At 51.2% G+C, this 16433-nt stretch overlaps 1 protein-coding gene across 1 annotated transcript in view; it reads right to left on the bottom strand.

Moving 5' to 3' along the window:
• The window catches only part of LOC132590709 (sodium-dependent lysophosphatidylcholine symporter 1-like), a 47901-nt gene that overhangs the window by 15289 nt on the left and 16179 nt on the right, over window positions 1-16433 (bottom strand). Inside the window, exons 3-9 of the mRNA XM_060263650.1 lie at window positions 16241-16365; window positions 14116-14248; window positions 10529-10607; window positions 9264-9418; window positions 6859-6952; window positions 5512-5651; window positions 4197-4280 (exon numbers count right to left, since the gene is read on the bottom strand). Of these exons, the coding sequence (XP_060119633.1) occupies window positions 4197-4280; window positions 5512-5651; window positions 6859-6952; window positions 9264-9418; window positions 10529-10607; window positions 14116-14248; window positions 16241-16365 (810 nt within the window). The remainder of the gene's footprint in view (window positions 1-4196; window positions 4281-5511; window positions 5652-6858; window positions 6953-9263; window positions 9419-10528; window positions 10608-14115; window positions 14249-16240; window positions 16366-16433) is intronic.

Genomic DNA, 16433 nt, shown 5'->3' with positions numbered 1-16433 from the left:
GCTGCGGAGAACATCCTCAGTGGCGTTGCAGCCGGAGCAGGTGCTCTGACCTTCTTGGCTGCTGTGCACTGAGTGAGGCCAGGGCTGCTGGAGAGCTGCTATTGCCCTTTCACCACACCTCCTCCAGCCTAGAAATAGCAGCTCTCCAGCAGCCCTGGCCTCACTCAATGCACAGCAGCCAAGAAGGTCAGAGCGCCTGCTCCGGCTGCAACGCCACTCAGGATGTTCTCTGCAGCTAACGAAACATCTGGAAGGAAAACTTTCTCCAGTAGAACACGGCACTTGAGCCCGAAAGATTCTACATTCCCTTTATGTGTTCGTCGACTTTATACACCACGTTTCGCAAGCAAGTTGCTTCCAAGAGCCGTCCTGTAAACTCACAACAACGATATCAAACTAAGACATATTCAGTTTCCAAAAGGCACAAGCTTTGGGGTATTTGGGGTATCTGCAGAAATTATTTGGACGCTTTATTCCAGGGGAGGCCAACGGTAGCTCTCCAGATTTTTTTTTTGCCTACAACTCCCATCAGCCCCGGCCATTGGCCATGCTGGCTGGGGCTGATGGGAGGTGTAGGCAAGAGAAACATCTGGAGAGCTACTGTTGGCCGCCCCTGCTTCATTCTATCATTGTTGATTCATTTTCTGTATACACAGCGGTTTTGCTTTTATCTATTTACTCCGTAGCCGCTTTGCTTCCCAGCCGACATTTAGGGCAGCTCCCCAAACAGCATTTTAAAAACATAATACAATCAAATACAGTCTTGCACAACGAAGGGCTTTGCCAATGCAACCAGGTTCCTCATGGCTTTACAGACAATAGATCACAGAATCACAGAGCTGGAAGGGGCCCTAGAGGCCATCTAGTCCAACCCCCTGCTCAAGGCCGGATCAGCCCGAGAGCATCCCTGACGAGGGTTTGTCCAGCCGCTGCTTCAAGACTGCCAGGAGCACCTCCCTAAAAATCCAAAAAAACCAAACCTATTGTGTCAAAAAAAAAAATGACAACTTACAAAACATTAATGCACTATATTATGGAAAACGTCCAGACTTAATATCAACACACAGACATTAAAGAACAAAATCCCATATAAACAGTTTCAAAGGATGACTCTGAAAAACCAGTCTTCATAAAGTCTATAAGAAGATGAAGAAGATATTGGATTTATATCCCGCACTCCACTCCGAAGAGTCTCAGAGCGGCTCACAATATCCTTTACCTTCCTCCCCCACAACAGACACCCTGTGAGGTGGGTGGGGCTGAAGAGGGCTCTCACAGCCGATGCCCTTTCAAGGACAACCTCTGCCAGAGCTATGGCTGACCCAAGGCCATTCCAGCAGCTGCAAGTGGAGGAGTGGGGAATCAAACCCGGTTCTCCCAGATAAGAGTCTGCACACTTAACCACTACACCAAACTGGAGTGCTATGACTCAAGTGTAAAGTTTCAAACGGAGTCCTTCCATAGAGTCGGCTTCAAAGGAGAAATTCTTTCCTTCACGCAACCACCAGTTTGAATTGTGTTCCGCTGCCTTTACAGATTCTTCATAAGCCAACTCTGAAAGGGTCCTCAGACCAATATTTCTCACAGCGCATTCAGGATATCAAATTATTGATTAATGATTAAAGGACTCCGTTTGAAACTTTACACTTGAGCCATAGCACTCCTTATAGACTTTATGAAAACTGGTTTTTCGGAGTCATCCTTTGAAACTGTTTATATGGGATTTTGTTCTTTAAGGTCTGTGTGTTGATATTAAGTCTGGACGTTTTCCATAATACAATGCATTAATTTTTGTAAGTTGTCAATTTGTTTTTTGACACAATAGGTTTGCTTTTTTTATTTTTGCTTATATTGTGTTGCCATTGCTCAAGGACCACTTCCCTAGGCAGCCCATTCCACCGCTGAACGACTCTTACTGTAAAAAAGTTTTCCCTAATATCCAGCCGGTACCTTCCCACCCTTAATTTAAGCCTGTTATTGCGAGTCCTCTCCTCTGCTGCCCTCCAGTTAGAGCGGTTTCTAGGTGGAACAGGCTTCCTCCTTGGGAGGTGGTGGGCTCTACTTCCCTGGAGGTTTCTCAACAGAGGCTAGATGGCTATCTAAGCGGCTCCGTGGTGCAGAGTGGTAAAGCAGCAGTACTGTGGTCTGAACTCTCTGCTCACGACCTGAGTTCGATCCCGACGAAAGCTGGTTCGGGAAGCCGGCCCAAGGTTGATTCAGCCTTCCATCCTTCCGAGGTCAGTCAAATGAGTCCCCAGCTTGCTGCGGGGAAAGCATAGACGACTGGGGAAGGCAAGGGCAAACCACCCCGTAAAGAAGTCTGCCTTGAAAACGTTGTGAAAGCAACGTCACCGCAGAGTCGGAAATGACTGGTGCTCGCACAACATTTTCACGGCAGACTTTTTACAGGACGGTTTGCCATCGCCTTCCCCAGTCATCTACATTTTCCCCCCCGGCAAGCTGGGCACTCCTTTTACAGACCTCGGAAGGATGGAAGGCTGAGTCAACCTCGAGCCGGCTACCTGAACCAGCTTCCGCTGGGATCGAACTCAGGTCCTTTCCTAGATGGCTTTCTAGATGAGCCCCGTGGCGCAGAGTGGTAAAGCTGCAATACTGCAGTCCTCAGCTCTGCTCACGACCCGAGTTTGACAGGAGTCACTTTAGCGGGGGAGGAGAGCCAGCTCCTTGTATGTAGACAGATAGCTTGTCAGGGAACACGAAGTGCCTTTGCCTGAGGTGCTAGTTTTCTGCATGCATGGAGGCTGGGGGAAAAAGCAAAGAAAGTGTGCGTATGGCGCAGACGTTCACAAGGGCGGCGAGGGGGGGGGGAAGTGTTGCTGAGTTATCATGTAGGATCCTTTCGTTTTTATCACTTAAATAAGTATTTTCATTTGAAATCTGGTGTTGGGGGAGATTTCTGCATGGATAAAAGGCAAATCGGTGGGTTCTAGCTCAAATCAACGATGAACTCTCTTTCTAGAAGCTAAAGAGATGTTAAGAGTCCCGTGGGGCAGAGTGGTAAAGCTGCAGTCCTGCAGTCGGAGCCCTCTGCTCACGACTGGAGTTCGATCCCAGCGGAAGCTGGTTCAGGTAGCCGGCTCCAGGTTGACTCAGCCTTCCAAGGTCGGTAAAATGAGTCCCCAGCTCGCTGGGGGGAAAGTGCAGATGACTGGGGAAGGCAAGGGCAAACCACCCTGTAAAAAGTCTGCCGTGAAAACGTTGTGAAAGCAATGTCACTCCAGAGTCGGAAACGACTGGTGCTTGCACAGGGGACTGCCTTTCCCTTTTTTAGATGGCCATCTAACAGCAACACTGTTCCTGTGAATTTAGGGCGAGGTAATTTCCTGTGGAATTCCTATGAATTGAGGGGGAGGTATCTTGTGAATCCCCTGCGTTGTGCAGGGGGTTGGACTAGATGAACCTGGGGGTTCCTTCCAACTCTGTGATTCTATGATTCTACTTATACAGAGCAATCATGTCAAGGGTTGCCAGGTATGAGCTGGGAAATTCCTGGAGATTTAGGGGTGGAGTTTGGGGGAGGGGTTTAAGAAAGCCAGGGACCTCAGCAGAGTATATTGTTCTAGATTCCCCCCTCCAAGGCAGGCATTTCCTCCAGGGGAACGAAACCCTGCAGCAAGGGTGGCCAAACTGTGGCTCTTTCACACATATTGTGGATCTCCAAGTCCCCACTTGTCTGCTGGCTTAGAGAAGGCATTTGTCTCTTTAAATTACTTCTCCAAGTCAAGGGAGCTGGCAGCTTGGAGAAGGAATTTAAAGTTAAAGTTGCTTTCTTTCCACCTCTCTCTCTCCACCTCTGCCCAACTTCCTTCCTTCCTGTTTTGCGGCTCTCAGACCTTTGACATTTATTCTATATGGCTCTTACATTAAGCAAGTTCGGCCACCCCTGCCCTGTAGTCTCCAGGAGAACTGATCCTTTTAGACTGGAGATCAGCGGTCATTCCAGGAAATCTCCAAGTCCCACCTGGAGGCTGGCATCCCTAATTTAACCCTCGCCAAGCTCTATGGAGCGTAGGGATTGGGCAGCTGGAAAAGGCAAGGATTCCCTAGACAAGCTGCAACCTACGCAGGGTCAGCCTCCGTAGGAACGGTTGCCATGGCGGGGCAGGCTGGCAATCACCTCAATTCCCTCCCCCGGGGATCAGACACACCCAGGGGACAAAGGAAGAGGGCCTTACCAGCATGATGAGTACCAGGTGTTGGAAGGTCCCAGGAAGCCCTGCCGCATGTGTGCAGAAAAAGGCGAAAATCCCCTGGGCGAGCTGCAGGAGAGCAGAAGGAGGGTGAGCGTGCCAGAGAAAGAGGCAACGAAGAGAAGGAGGAGGAAGAGGAAGAGGGGGAGGAGAAGGAGGAGAAGTAGGAGGAAGAGGGGGAAGGGGAGGAAGAGGGGGAGGAGGAGGAGAGAGAGGAGGAAGCGGAGAAAGGAGGAGGAGGAGAAAGAGGGGGAGGAAGAGAAGGAAGAAGAGGAGGAGAAAGAGGGAGAAGGGGAGGAAGAGGAGAAAGGAGAAGGAAGAGGGGGAGGAGGAGGAGAAAAAGGAGGAGGAAGAGGAGAAGGAGCAGGAAGAGGGAGAGGAGAAGGAGGAGGAAGAGGGGGAGGAGATGGAGGAGAAAAAGGAGGAGGAAGAGGAGAAGGAGCAGGAAGAGGGAGAAGAGAAGGAAGAAGAGGAGAAGGAGCAGAAAGAGGGAGAGGAGAAGGAGGAGGAAGAGGGGGAGGAAGAGGAGATAGAGGAGGAGGAAGAGGAGAAGGAGCAAGAAGAGAGAGAAGAGAAGGAGGAGGAAGAGAAGGAGCAGGAAGAGGGAGAAAAGGAAAAGGAAGAGGGGGAGGAAGAGGAGAAAAAGGAGGAGGAAGAGGAGAAGGAGCAGGAAGAGGGAGAGGAGAAGGAGGAGGAAGAGGAGAAGGAGCAGGAAGAGGAGGAGGAGGAGGGGAAAGGAGGAGGAAGAGAGGGAGGAGGAGGAGAAATTGGATTTAGACCCTGCCCTCCACTCAGAGTCTCTGAGCGGCTCACAATCTTCACCTTCCTCCCCCCACAACATACACCCTGTGAGGTGGGTGGAGTTGAGAGGGCTCTCACAGCAGCTGCCCTTTCAAGGACAGCTCCAAGAGAGCTATGGCTGACCCAAGGCCATTCCAGCAGCTGCAAGTGGAGGAGTGGGGAATCAAACCCGGTTCTCCCAGATAAGAGTTCGCACACTTCACCACTACACCAAACTGGTTCTCTGGTATATATTATGGCATATGTTACGGGAAGAAAACTTTGAAATATTTATAGCACCACATTGGACAACCCTACTAGACAAACAGCATGGCGCACCACTGTCTCCTTGAGAGGCTGGTTTTGTACACGCATGGAGATCCTGCTGATTCTTTGTCCTTCACCACCCCAATTGCCATCCTCAACTAAAGTCTCGGGACAACTACCCCCGGGTCTCTATTTCAAGAGACCAGCGGGCAGCGCAGTTCCCCACCTCTGCCGCAAGATGGAGGCGCCATACCTGGAAGGCCAGCGAGGCACACAAGAAACCACAAAGAAGCCAGACGTAAGATCGGTGGCTCAGGATGATCCGCAGGCACCGGAAGAAGGGCTGACTGGCCTTTCCCAAAGGGCTGAGTGGGCCTGCAAGAAAGAGATGGTCTAGTGCAGGGGTGTGAAACATGTGGCCCAGAGGCCAAATCAGCCCTGCAGAGGGCTCCTATCAGGCCCTTGAGAAACTGGCTGTTGTCTGCTTCTTTCTCCCTTTCTCTTGCCTCCTTTTGCATCACAGCTTGCTTTGCAAGGCTTGCTCAATCGCACAGGAGCTACGGAGCAAAGCCTCTATTTTCTCCATAGGAACGGGGGGAGGCAGAGCTTGCTTGCTCTCTCAATCGCACAGCAGAGCTACTGAGTCAAGCCTTTCTTTCTTTCTTTCTTTCTTTCTTTCTTTTCTTTCTTTCTTTCTTTCTCTCTCTTTCTTTCTTCCTTTCTCTCTTTTTTCTTTTTCTCTTTTTCTCTCTCTCTCTCTCTCTTTCTTTCTTTCTTTCTTTCTCTCTTTCGCTCTCTCTTTCTCTCTCTTTCTTCCTTTCTCTCTTTTTTCTTTTTCTCTCTCTTTCTTTCTTTCTCTCTCTTTCTTCCTTTCTCTCTTTTTTCTTTTTCTCTTTCTCTCTCTCTCTCTCTCTCTCTCTTTCTTTCTTTCTCTCTTTCGCTCTCTCTTTCTCTCTCTCTTTCTCTCTCTTTCTTTCTTCCTTTCTCTCTTTTTCTTTTTCTCTCTTTCTTTCTTTCTTTCTTTCTTTCTTTCTTTCTTTCTTTCTTTCTTTCTTTCTTTCCTTTTTCTTTCTTTCGATTTTCAGCCCGCCCTTCCCGTAGACAGGCTCAGGGCAGGTTACATCATAAAAACAATCACAGTAAGAAACCAATTTAAAATATATATAAAATCTTAAACTTATTCAGAGTAACTGTAGGTACTAAAAACGACAAATTCTGCCTCACAGACATGGCCTATTAAGAGCCACGACTGGCTGAGGCTCCTCCCCCACCTGGTCCCCTGGGAAAGAAAGGAAAGAGCCGGAGCTTCCTTTGCCCAGTTCCTGGATCCCATGGGAGAGACACAAAGAAAGCACCTTTAAGACCAACGAGTGCCGATATTTTTATTTAAGCTTTTTTTAAAAAAATTGCCTTTGTCTGTGTCCTTTATAAAGACTGAGTCATACCAAGCATCCCACGTGAAACCTGGTGCATGATAAAAAACCACTGCCGTGTGAACAGGAACGTGTGGTTGGAACCTTCATAGAATCCTCTGCCCTATCTCCTGGTTGCCCCTTCCAAATCTTCATTCAGGTGGGGGGGAAAGTTAGGACAGGTGAACGTACCTGCTGCTCCTTCACGCCGAAAAAGAGGACCAGGCAGGACAGGCAATAGAGGGATCCCAGCACCGTGGCAGCCACCAGGTACGACCTGCGCTGGAAAGCAGAGAGAGACCCCCTCCCCTAGTATCCTGGCAGGACGGCTGCACCCCCCTTCCCTAGAGAAAAGGCTCCAAACTGCAGGAGGAGAGCGGGCAGTGACAGATTCGGCTGGGCTCTGCTAGGATCCAAACCCAAGAGCCTCCTGGCCGGGCAGTTCTCTCAATCGGCCATTGAGACTAGACAGCAGAGCCAGGAGTGCTGGTCTTGCTCTTCCTGAACTGGCTCAGTTGCCTTCCATGCCTACGTTGCTTCCAGTCTCCTGGCTCTCTTTCCATTCAATGATCCCTGCCCTGCGGGTCTTCAGCCTTCTGGAGCCTGTGGGTGCTTTGGAATTCTTACACAGCATGGTGGGCACAGCCACAAAATGGTGGCAGCAGAAGGTGGAGCTAGTCACAAAATGGCGGCTGCAATAGGTGGGAGCTAGACACAAAAGGGGCGCTGTAGTGGGTGCAGCGAGACACAAAATGACTGCCGTGGTAGGCAGAGCTAGTCGCAAAATGGCTGCAGCAGTAGGTGGAGCTAAATGCAAAATGGCTGCTGTAGTAGGTGGAGCTAGACACAAAATGGCTGCAGCAGTAGGTGGAGCTAGACACGAAATGGCTGCAGCATTAGGTGGAGCTAGATGCAAAATAGCTGCTGCAATAGGTGGAGCTAGACACAAAATGGGTGCTGTAGAAGGTGGGGCTAGACACAATGGTTGCTGTGGTAGGTGGAGCGAGACACAAAATGACTGCCGTAGTAGGCAGAGCTAGACGCAAAATGGCTGCAGCAGTAGGTAGAGCTAGACACAAAATGGCTGCTGTAGTAGGTGGAGCTAGACATAAAATGGCTGCAGCAGTAGGTGGAGTTAAGACACAAAATGGCTGTAGCAACAGGTGGAACTGGTCACAAAATGGCTGCAGCAGTAGGTGGAGCTAGTCACAAAATAGCTGCGGCAGTAGGCGGAGCTAGACACAAAATGGTTGCCACCACTTACCTTCAGTCAGGCAATGAATATCCTTGTGCTGTGGTGGCAGTAGCTGCCAAAGCAAAGTTTTAAAAAACTAGCACAGTCAATCAGATCTCCAGTGGCCAATCAGAAGCCCTGCTGGGCAAAAGCCCCATCTGTCCCCACCCACTTTCTAAAAACACTTGGTGGGCATTCAGAAAGGTGTTGGTGGGCACTATGCCACCAGAGGCATCCCATCGGGGACCCCTGCCCTATCTCACTGGCCTAAGCTTGCCATTAGCCGTCTCTAAATGCATGCCTGGGTTCCCTCTAAGCTGAGTTATCGTGAGCTAGCTCACAGATTTTGAGCCTCCAGCTCACAGATTTTTGTCTTAGCTCAGGCAGGATGACCCCAGAGCACACTAATTGATGCAGGAGCTCACCACTTGAAGGCCAGCAGCTCACAAAGTAGAATTTCTGCTCATGAGACTCTGCAGCTTAGAGGGAACATTTGTGGCCTCATATGCAAAGGAGTTCCTGCTACTCAAAAGGACTTCGTGGCAGAATGGGGATTCGAACCTGGGTCTCTCATCTCCTCGACCAGGGGGGGCCAAATTGCGGATCAGGAGCCACAGGTGGCTCTTTTACACATGCTGTGTGGCTTTCAAAGCCCCCATCGCCCCATCAGCTGGCTTGGAGAAGGCATTTGTCTGTTTAAATTGCTTCTCCAAGACAAGCCAGCTGGTGGCTTGTCTTCCCACCTCTCCATCTATTTTCTTTCTTCCCACCTCTCCATCTATTTTCGTTCCATTCCTTCCCTTCCTCCCTTCCTTTCCTTCCTCTCTTTCCTTCCTTCCTCCCTTCCTTTCCTACCTCTTCCTTCCCTTCCCTCCCTTTCCTTCCTTCCTCCCGCCCTTCCCTCCCTTTCCTTCCTCCCTTCCTTCCCTTCCTTTCCTTCCTTCCCTCCCCTTCCTCCCTTCCCTTCCTCCCTTCCTTCCCTCCCTCCCTTTCCTTCCTTCCCTTTCTTCCCTCCCTTCCCTTTCCTTCCTCCCTTCCCTTCCTTTCCTTCCTCCCCTCCCTTCCTCCCTTCCGTTCCTTCCCTTCCCTTTCCTTCCAACATCTGACATTCATGTCTTGCAGCTCTCAGACATCTGACATTTATTCTAGGTGGCTTTTATGTTAAATAAGTTTGGCCCCCCCCTGTCCTAGACTGGCATTTGAACACCTACACTATTCTGGCTCATTCCACTGCGCAAATGATTTCGCCTCCCTTCCCCCCCCCTCCCCGAGATCTCCCCTTCACACCCACCCCGAGTCACCCCAACTGTGACTCACTCGTCATCTCCTGTCTGCCTGGCTGCACTGGAAGACTCTTACTGTGTTCTCCAGCGTGTCGGTGAGCAGGGAGGTGCCGTTGCCCAGGGTGCCATTCTCCGCATCACAGCTCTTCTGCATGCTTGCATGGTGGCTGCCAACGATCTGGCCTTGGATGCCCGACCCCACCAGGGTACTTAACACCTCCACACCCATCCCTGCCATAAGAATATAAGAGAAGCCCTGTTGGATCAGGCCAATGGAGAGCCAGTTTGGTGTAGTGGTTAAGTGTGCGACTCTTATCTGGGAGAACCGGGTTTGATTCCCCACTCCTCCACTTGCACCTGCTGGAATGGCCTTGGGTCAGCCAGAGCTCTCGCAGGAGTTGTCCTTGAAAGGGCAGATGCTGTGAGAGCCCTCTCCAGCCCCACCCACCTCACAGGGTGTCTGTTGTGGGGGAGGAAGGGAAAGGAGATTGTGAGCCGCTCTGAGACTCTTTGGAGTGGAGGGCGGGATATAAATCCAATATCTTCTTCTTCTTCTTCAAGCACTTCTTCAAGCACCAAGAATATAGAGCATCACTGCCCCAGACATAAGAACATAACAGAAACCATGTTGGATCAGGCCAATGGCCCATCCAGTCCAGCACTCTGTGTCATACAGGGGCCAAAAAAACTCCAGGTGCCATCAGGAGGTCCATCAGTGGGGCCAGGACACTAGAAGCCCTCCCCCTGTGGCCTCCCAGTTCTGATCACCAGCGGTGACCAGAACTGCACACAGTACTCCAAATGAGACGGCACCATCGATTTATACAGGGGCATTATGATACTGGCTGATTTGTTTTCAATTCCCTTCCTAATAATTCCCAGCATGGCGTTGGCCTTTTTTTATTGCACTCGCACACTGTCTTGACATTTTCAGTGAGTGATCCACCACGACCCCAAGATCTCTCTCTTGGTCAGTCTCGGCCAGTTCACAGCCCATCAACTTGTATGGTGGGGACTGAACCCAGGACCTTCTGCATGCCAAGCAGAGCCACGGCCCCTCCCAAACTTAACTAGTGAGCATGGCTCTCCCTTCTTGAGTTCTTCCTCACAACAGCCCTGTCAGGCAGGCTAGGCTGAAGGAGAGTCACTGGCCCAAGGTCACCCAGTGAATATCCAGAGACCTGCATTGTCCAGTGCTCCGACAACTACATCACGGCGTGTTGGTGCAAGCCAGCATTACGAAGACAACGGGGCGGATATGCCTATTCGCACACAAAAATGGCTTCTCAATCTTGTCTGCGCAGGGGACAAATTAAACTGTATGCAAGCAAAGAGACTTACTGTAAGCAGTGGCCGAGTCCCGCTCTCTCTGATCCCCGCCCAGGAACATCGTCAGGGAGGAGTACGGTACATGGTAGCACTAGAAAAAGGGACAAGGGAGAAGGCCCATTTAGGGAGAAAGCCCATTCAGGATAGCATTGCCCAAAAGTGCTTTCAGGAGGTCAGGTCTCTGCAAGAATTTCTTTGCAGCCCCACGCCTAAAGTTGTTTGTGTATAGCAGGGGGTGGCCAAACTTGCTTAACGTAAGAGCCACACAGAATACACCTCAGATGTTTGAGAGCCGCATCACATGGACATCAGATGTTTGAGACAGGGAAGGAAGGCAGGAAAAGCCATGGGGATGGAGACGTGGAAAGAAAGCAACTTTAATTTTAAATGCATTCTCCAAGCCCCTGGGCTGGTTTGGTTTGGAGAAATGATTTAAAGACAGAAATGTCTTCTCCGAGTCAGCTTTCAGGATGGTGGGGGCTTTAAGAGCCACACAATAGGTGTGAAAGAGGCACAGTTTGGCCACTCCTGCTGTATAGCAACGCTTAGCATGTTAATAGCACTTCCGAGAGTTCATCGTCCTTATCAGAGTAACCCTTCCAAGATCCTCTAAGGTAGGTTTTGCGGTTGCCAGTTTTCAGGCTGGAGCAAAAACAAGGAGAGAAATCACATGAACAATAGGCAAACCAAAAACCTTTGAAGATATGTGATCCAAACTACTAGGCTGTAATGTCCATCGTTGTTGTTCAGTCGCACAGTTGAGTCTGACTCTTTGCGACCCCATGGACCAAGTCACGCCAGGCCCTCCTGTCTTCCACCATCCTCCGAAGTCTGCTCAAATTCGTGTTGGTGACATCAGCAACGCTGTCCAGCAATCTCCTCTTTTGCCGTCCCCTTCTTCTTTGGCCTTCTGCCTTTCCCAGCATCAGCCTCCGACCTTCCAGGGAACAGTCTGGGTTGATTTCCCTTCGGACTGACTGATTGGATCCTCTGGCAGTCCAAGGGACTCTCAAGATTCTTCTCCAGCGCCACAGCTCAAAAGCATCTGTTCTTCTGCGCTCGGCCTTCCTTATGGTCCAGCTCTCACAGCCATACATTGCTACTGGGAATACTATCACTTTGACTATACGGACTTTTGATGGCAGGGTGATGTCTTTCCCAGCATCAGGGTCTTCTCCAGGGAGTGCTCCCTTCTCATTGGGTGGCCAAAGTATTGGAGCTTCAGCTTCAGCCTCTGACCTTCCAGGGAACAGTCTGGGTTGACTTCCCTGAGGACTGACTGAATGGATCTTCTTGCAGTCCAAGGGACTCTCAAGCTGCTTCTCCAGCACCACAGCTCAAACGCATCTATCCTTCTGCCTTCCTTATGGTCCAGCTCTCACAGCCATACATTACTCCTGGGAATACCATCGCCTTGACTATACGGACTTTTGTCGGCAGGGTGATGTCTCTACTTTTTATTACACTGCCCAGGTTCGCCACAGCTGTCCTCCCAAGGAGCAAACGTCTTTTGATTTCATGGCTACAGTCACCATCTGGACATTACAGCCTAGTAATCGGGATCACATAGACCTTCAGAGGTTTTTGGTTTGTCTAGTCTCCAGGCTGGGCCTGCAGATCTTCTGGAATGATAGCTGAAGAAGGGAGCAGTGATTCCGAAAAGCTCCAGCCCCGCCACAGATTGTGTTAGTCTTTAAGGGTACTCCTGGACGTTTTGTTCTCAAGGCTCTTTGTACAGGGCCTGCTGTAAGCTTCAGGAGGACTGGCTACATCAGGGAGGTGTGGCCTAATATGCAGAGGAGCTTACGGGGCTCTTAGTGCAGGGCTGACTGTAAGCTCCAGAAGGATTGGCTACAGCAGGGGTGTGTGGCCTAATATGCAAAGGAGCTTACAGGGCTCTTCTTACAGGGCCTACTGTAAGCTCCAGGAAGATCGGCTACATCAGGGAGGTGTGGCCAAATATGCAAAGGAGCTTACGGGGCTCTTAGTGCGGGGCCTATTGTAAGCTCCAGGAGGATCGGCTACATCAGGGAGGTGTGGCCAAATATGCAAAGGAGCTTATGGAGCTCTTAGTGCGGGGCCTACTGTAAGCTCCAGAAGGATTGGCTACAGCAGGGGTGTGTGGCCTAATATGCAAAGGAGCTTACAGGGCTCTTCTTACAGGGCCTACTGTAAGCTCCAGGAGGATTGGCTACAGCAGGGAGGTGTTGCCTAATATGCAAAGGAGTTCCCTGCTTGCTCTTTTCATTTCCAAACCATGGAGATCAGCTGGCTGGGACTGATGGGAGTTGTAGGCAAAAAGGAGATTGTGAGCCACTCTGAGATTCAGAGTGGAGGGCGGAATATAAATCAGTTTGGTGTAGTGATGAAGTGCATGGACTCTTATATGGGAGAACCGGGTTTGATTCCCCCTCCTCCACTTGCAGCTGCTGGAATGGCCTTGGGTCAGCCATAGCTCTGGCAGAGGTTGTCCTTGAAAGGGCAGCTTCTGGAAGAGCTCTCTCAGCCTCACACACCTCACAGGGTGTCTATTGGTGTTTGGTGTAGTGCAGGGGTGGCCAACGGTAGCTCTCCAGATGTTTTTGCCTACAACTCCCATCAGCCCCAGCTATTGGCCATCCTGGCTGGGGCTGATGGGAGTTGTAGGCAAAAAACATCTGGAGAGCTACCGTTGGCCACCCCTGGTGTAGTGGTTAAGTGCAGGGATTCTTATCTAGAAGAACTGGGTTTGATTCCCCACTCCTCCACTTGCAGCTGCTGGAATGGCCTTGAGTCAGCCATAGGTCTGGCAGAGTTGTCCTTGAAAGGGCAGCTTCTGAGAGAACTCTCTCAGACCCACCCATCTCACAGGGTGTCTATTGGTGTTTGGTTTAGTGGTGAAGTGTGGGGACTATTATCTGGGAGAACTGGGTTTGATTCCCCACTCCTCCACTTGCACCTGCTGGAATGGCCTTGGGTCAGCCATAGCTCTGGCAGAGTTGTCCTTGAGAGGGCAGCTTTTGAGAGAGCCCTCTCAGCCCCACCCACCTCACAGAGTGTCTGTTATGAGGAATGAAGGTAAAGGCGATTGTGAGCCGCTCTGAGACGCTGAGCTTCAGAGTGGAGTGTGGGATATAAATCAGTTTGGTGTAGTGGTGAAGTGCGCGGACTCTTATCTAGGAGAACCAGTTTTGATTCCCCATTCCTCCACCTGCAGCTGCTGGAATGGCCTTGAGTCAGCCATAGCTCTGGCAGAGCTGTCCTTGAAAGGGCAGCTTCTGAGAGAACTCTCTCAGCCCCACGCATCTCCCAGGGTGTCTATTGGTGTTTGGTTTAGTGGTGAAGTGTGGGGACTATGATCTGGGAGAACTGGGTTTGATTCCCCACTCCTCCACTTGCCGCTGCTGGAATGGCCTTGGGTCAGCCCTAGCTCTGGCAGAGTTGTCCTTGAAAGGGCAGCTTCTGGGAGAGCTCTCTCAGCCTCACCTACCTCACAGGGTGTCTGTTGTTTGCGTGGCGGGGGGGGGGGAAGGTACAGGAGATTGTAAACTGCTCTGCGATTCAGAGTGGAGGGCGGGATATAAATCCAATATCATCATCATCATCATCAAAATCCTTACACTCATGCACGTCTGGAAGAGGCAGTACATCGCCAAGTACCACAAGAACTTCAGCGACACCGAGAGCGAGTCTGAAGGGACGAACCAGAGCAGGAAGTAGAAGAAAACCCCAAAAGGGGTGGAAGCAACGATCCTGCAAAGGAGAAGATCGGAACGTGAGGAGTGCCCCGCCCGATCAGACCAAAGGGCCCATCTAGGCCTGCGTCCTGTTTTCCAGAGGCGTCACAGCATTCAGGGAGATCTCCAGCCCCACCTGGAGCTTGGCAACCCTACTGTCAGAGCACCCAGGGCAGAGCGACCAAGAGATCCATTCACACGATGGGCAGGAAGGGCTGCAGCAGTTCTTCGTTCTCGTGACCCTTTCATACGCGTCCGGGGAAATGCTGATGGCCGCTTTGGGATCCGGCAACCGTTTTTCTCCAGGCCAGTTTGGCCAGGGATCCTGGAGGGTATTTTTGCCATATTTTGCCAGGGGTCCCTCGGGCTGTTGCGGGGGCAGGGAGGTACTTGTGAATTTCCTGCATTGTGAAGGAGGTTGGACTAGATGACTCTGGAGGTCCCTTCCAACTCTAGGATTCTATTCTAGAGGAATGCCTTCTGTACTCAGGTCTCTGGGAAATGGGCCCTCTTATTTTATTTTATTTATTTACTTATGTTATATTTCAGGGGTGGCCAAGGGTAGCTCTCCAGGTTTTTTTTTTTTTTTGCCTACAACTCCCATCAGCCTCAGCCAGCATGACCGATGGCTGGGGATGATGGGAGTTGTAGGCAAAAAAAACATCTGGAGAGCTACCCTTGGCCATCCCCGATTTATATAACATGGGGTGGCCAACGGTTGGATTCCCCCCTTCTCCACTTGCAGCTGCTGGAATGGCCTTGGGTCAGCCATAGCTCTCTCAGGAGTTGTCCTTGAAAAAGCAGCTTCTGTGAAAGCTCTCTCAGCCCCACCTACCTCACAGGGTGTCTATTGGTGTTTGGTGTAGTGGTTAAGTGTGGGGACTCTTACCTGGGAGAACCGGGTTTGATTCCCCGCTCCTCCACTTGCAGCTGCTGGAATGGCCTTGGGTCAGCCAGAGCTCTGTTATCTGGGAGAACCGGGGTTGATTCCCCGCTCCTCCACTTGCAGCTGCTGGAATGGCCTTGGGTCAGCCAGAGCTCTGTTATCTGGGAGAACCGGGTTTGAATCCCCACTCCTCCACTTGCAGCTGCTGGAATGGCCTTGGGTCAGCCAGAGCTCTGTTATCTGGGAGAACTGGGTTTGAATCCCCACTCCTCCACTTGCAGCTGCTGGAATGGCCTTGGGTCAGCCAGAGCTCTGTTATCTGGGAGAACTGGGTTTGAATCCCCACTCCTCCACTTGCAGCTGCTGGAATGGCCTTGGGTCAGCCATAGCTCTTGCAGAGATTGTCCTTGAAAGGGCAGCGGCTGTGAGAGCCCTCTCCAGCCCCACCCACCTCACAGGGTGTCTGTTGTGGGGGAGGAAGGTAAAGGAGATTGTGAGCCGCTCTGAGACTCTTTGGAGTGGAGGGCGGGATATAAATCCAATATCTTCATCTACCTTACAGGGTGTCTGTTGTGGGGGAGGAAGGGAAAGGAGATTGTGAGCCGCTCTGAGACTCTGAGATTTGGAGTGGAGGGCAGGATATAAATCCAATATCATCATCTTCTTCTTCTTAGATGTTATATGGCAGCGGTGGCCAACAGTAGCTCTCCAGATGTTTTTTTTGCCTACAACTCCCATCAGCCCCGGCCATTGGCCATGCTGGCTGGGGCTGATGGGAGTTGTAGGCAAAAAAGACATCTGGAGAGCTATCATTGGCCACCCCTGCTATATGGCATGCCACCCGAAACAGTTCAGTCTTGCAGGCCCTGCGGAACTGCGATAAGTCCCGCAGGGCCCTGATAGCTTCTGGGAGGGTGTCCCAGAGAATTGGAGGCTGCAACTGAGAAGGCTCTTGGTCTGGTGGAATTAAGCCTAGCCTCTTTTAGCCCAGGGACAGCCAAAAGATTTTGAGAACTTGATCTTGACATGCCCTACGAAGCCATTTGAGACACAGCTGCCTAGAGACGGCCACCCCCAGGCCTCTGAATCCGACCACAGAGAGCCCCTCCCTTCGTGACTCACCAGGGGATCAGTTTACCACATCTCCTGCGGGGGCTTCGGCTGACCAGGAATCCCACGGCCGGATCCGTCACGGCGTCCCAGGCGCGCCCCAGGAAGAGGATCAGAGAGGCGTGGAAGGGCTCCAGCTGCAGCGAGACAAACGTCCGGAAAAGAGTACAAAGTTTGGATGCATACCCCGCCCTTCACTCCAGAG

The sequence above is a fragment of the Heteronotia binoei genome, chromosome 2 (assembly GCF_032191835.1).
Source record: "Heteronotia binoei isolate CCM8104 ecotype False Entrance Well chromosome 2, APGP_CSIRO_Hbin_v1, whole genome shotgun sequence".
Taxonomy (NCBI): Eukaryota; Metazoa; Chordata; class Lepidosauria; order Squamata; family Gekkonidae; genus Heteronotia; species Heteronotia binoei.
Note: the sequence above shows the minus strand (reverse complement) of the source record. Positions and strands in the feature narration are given on the sequence as shown.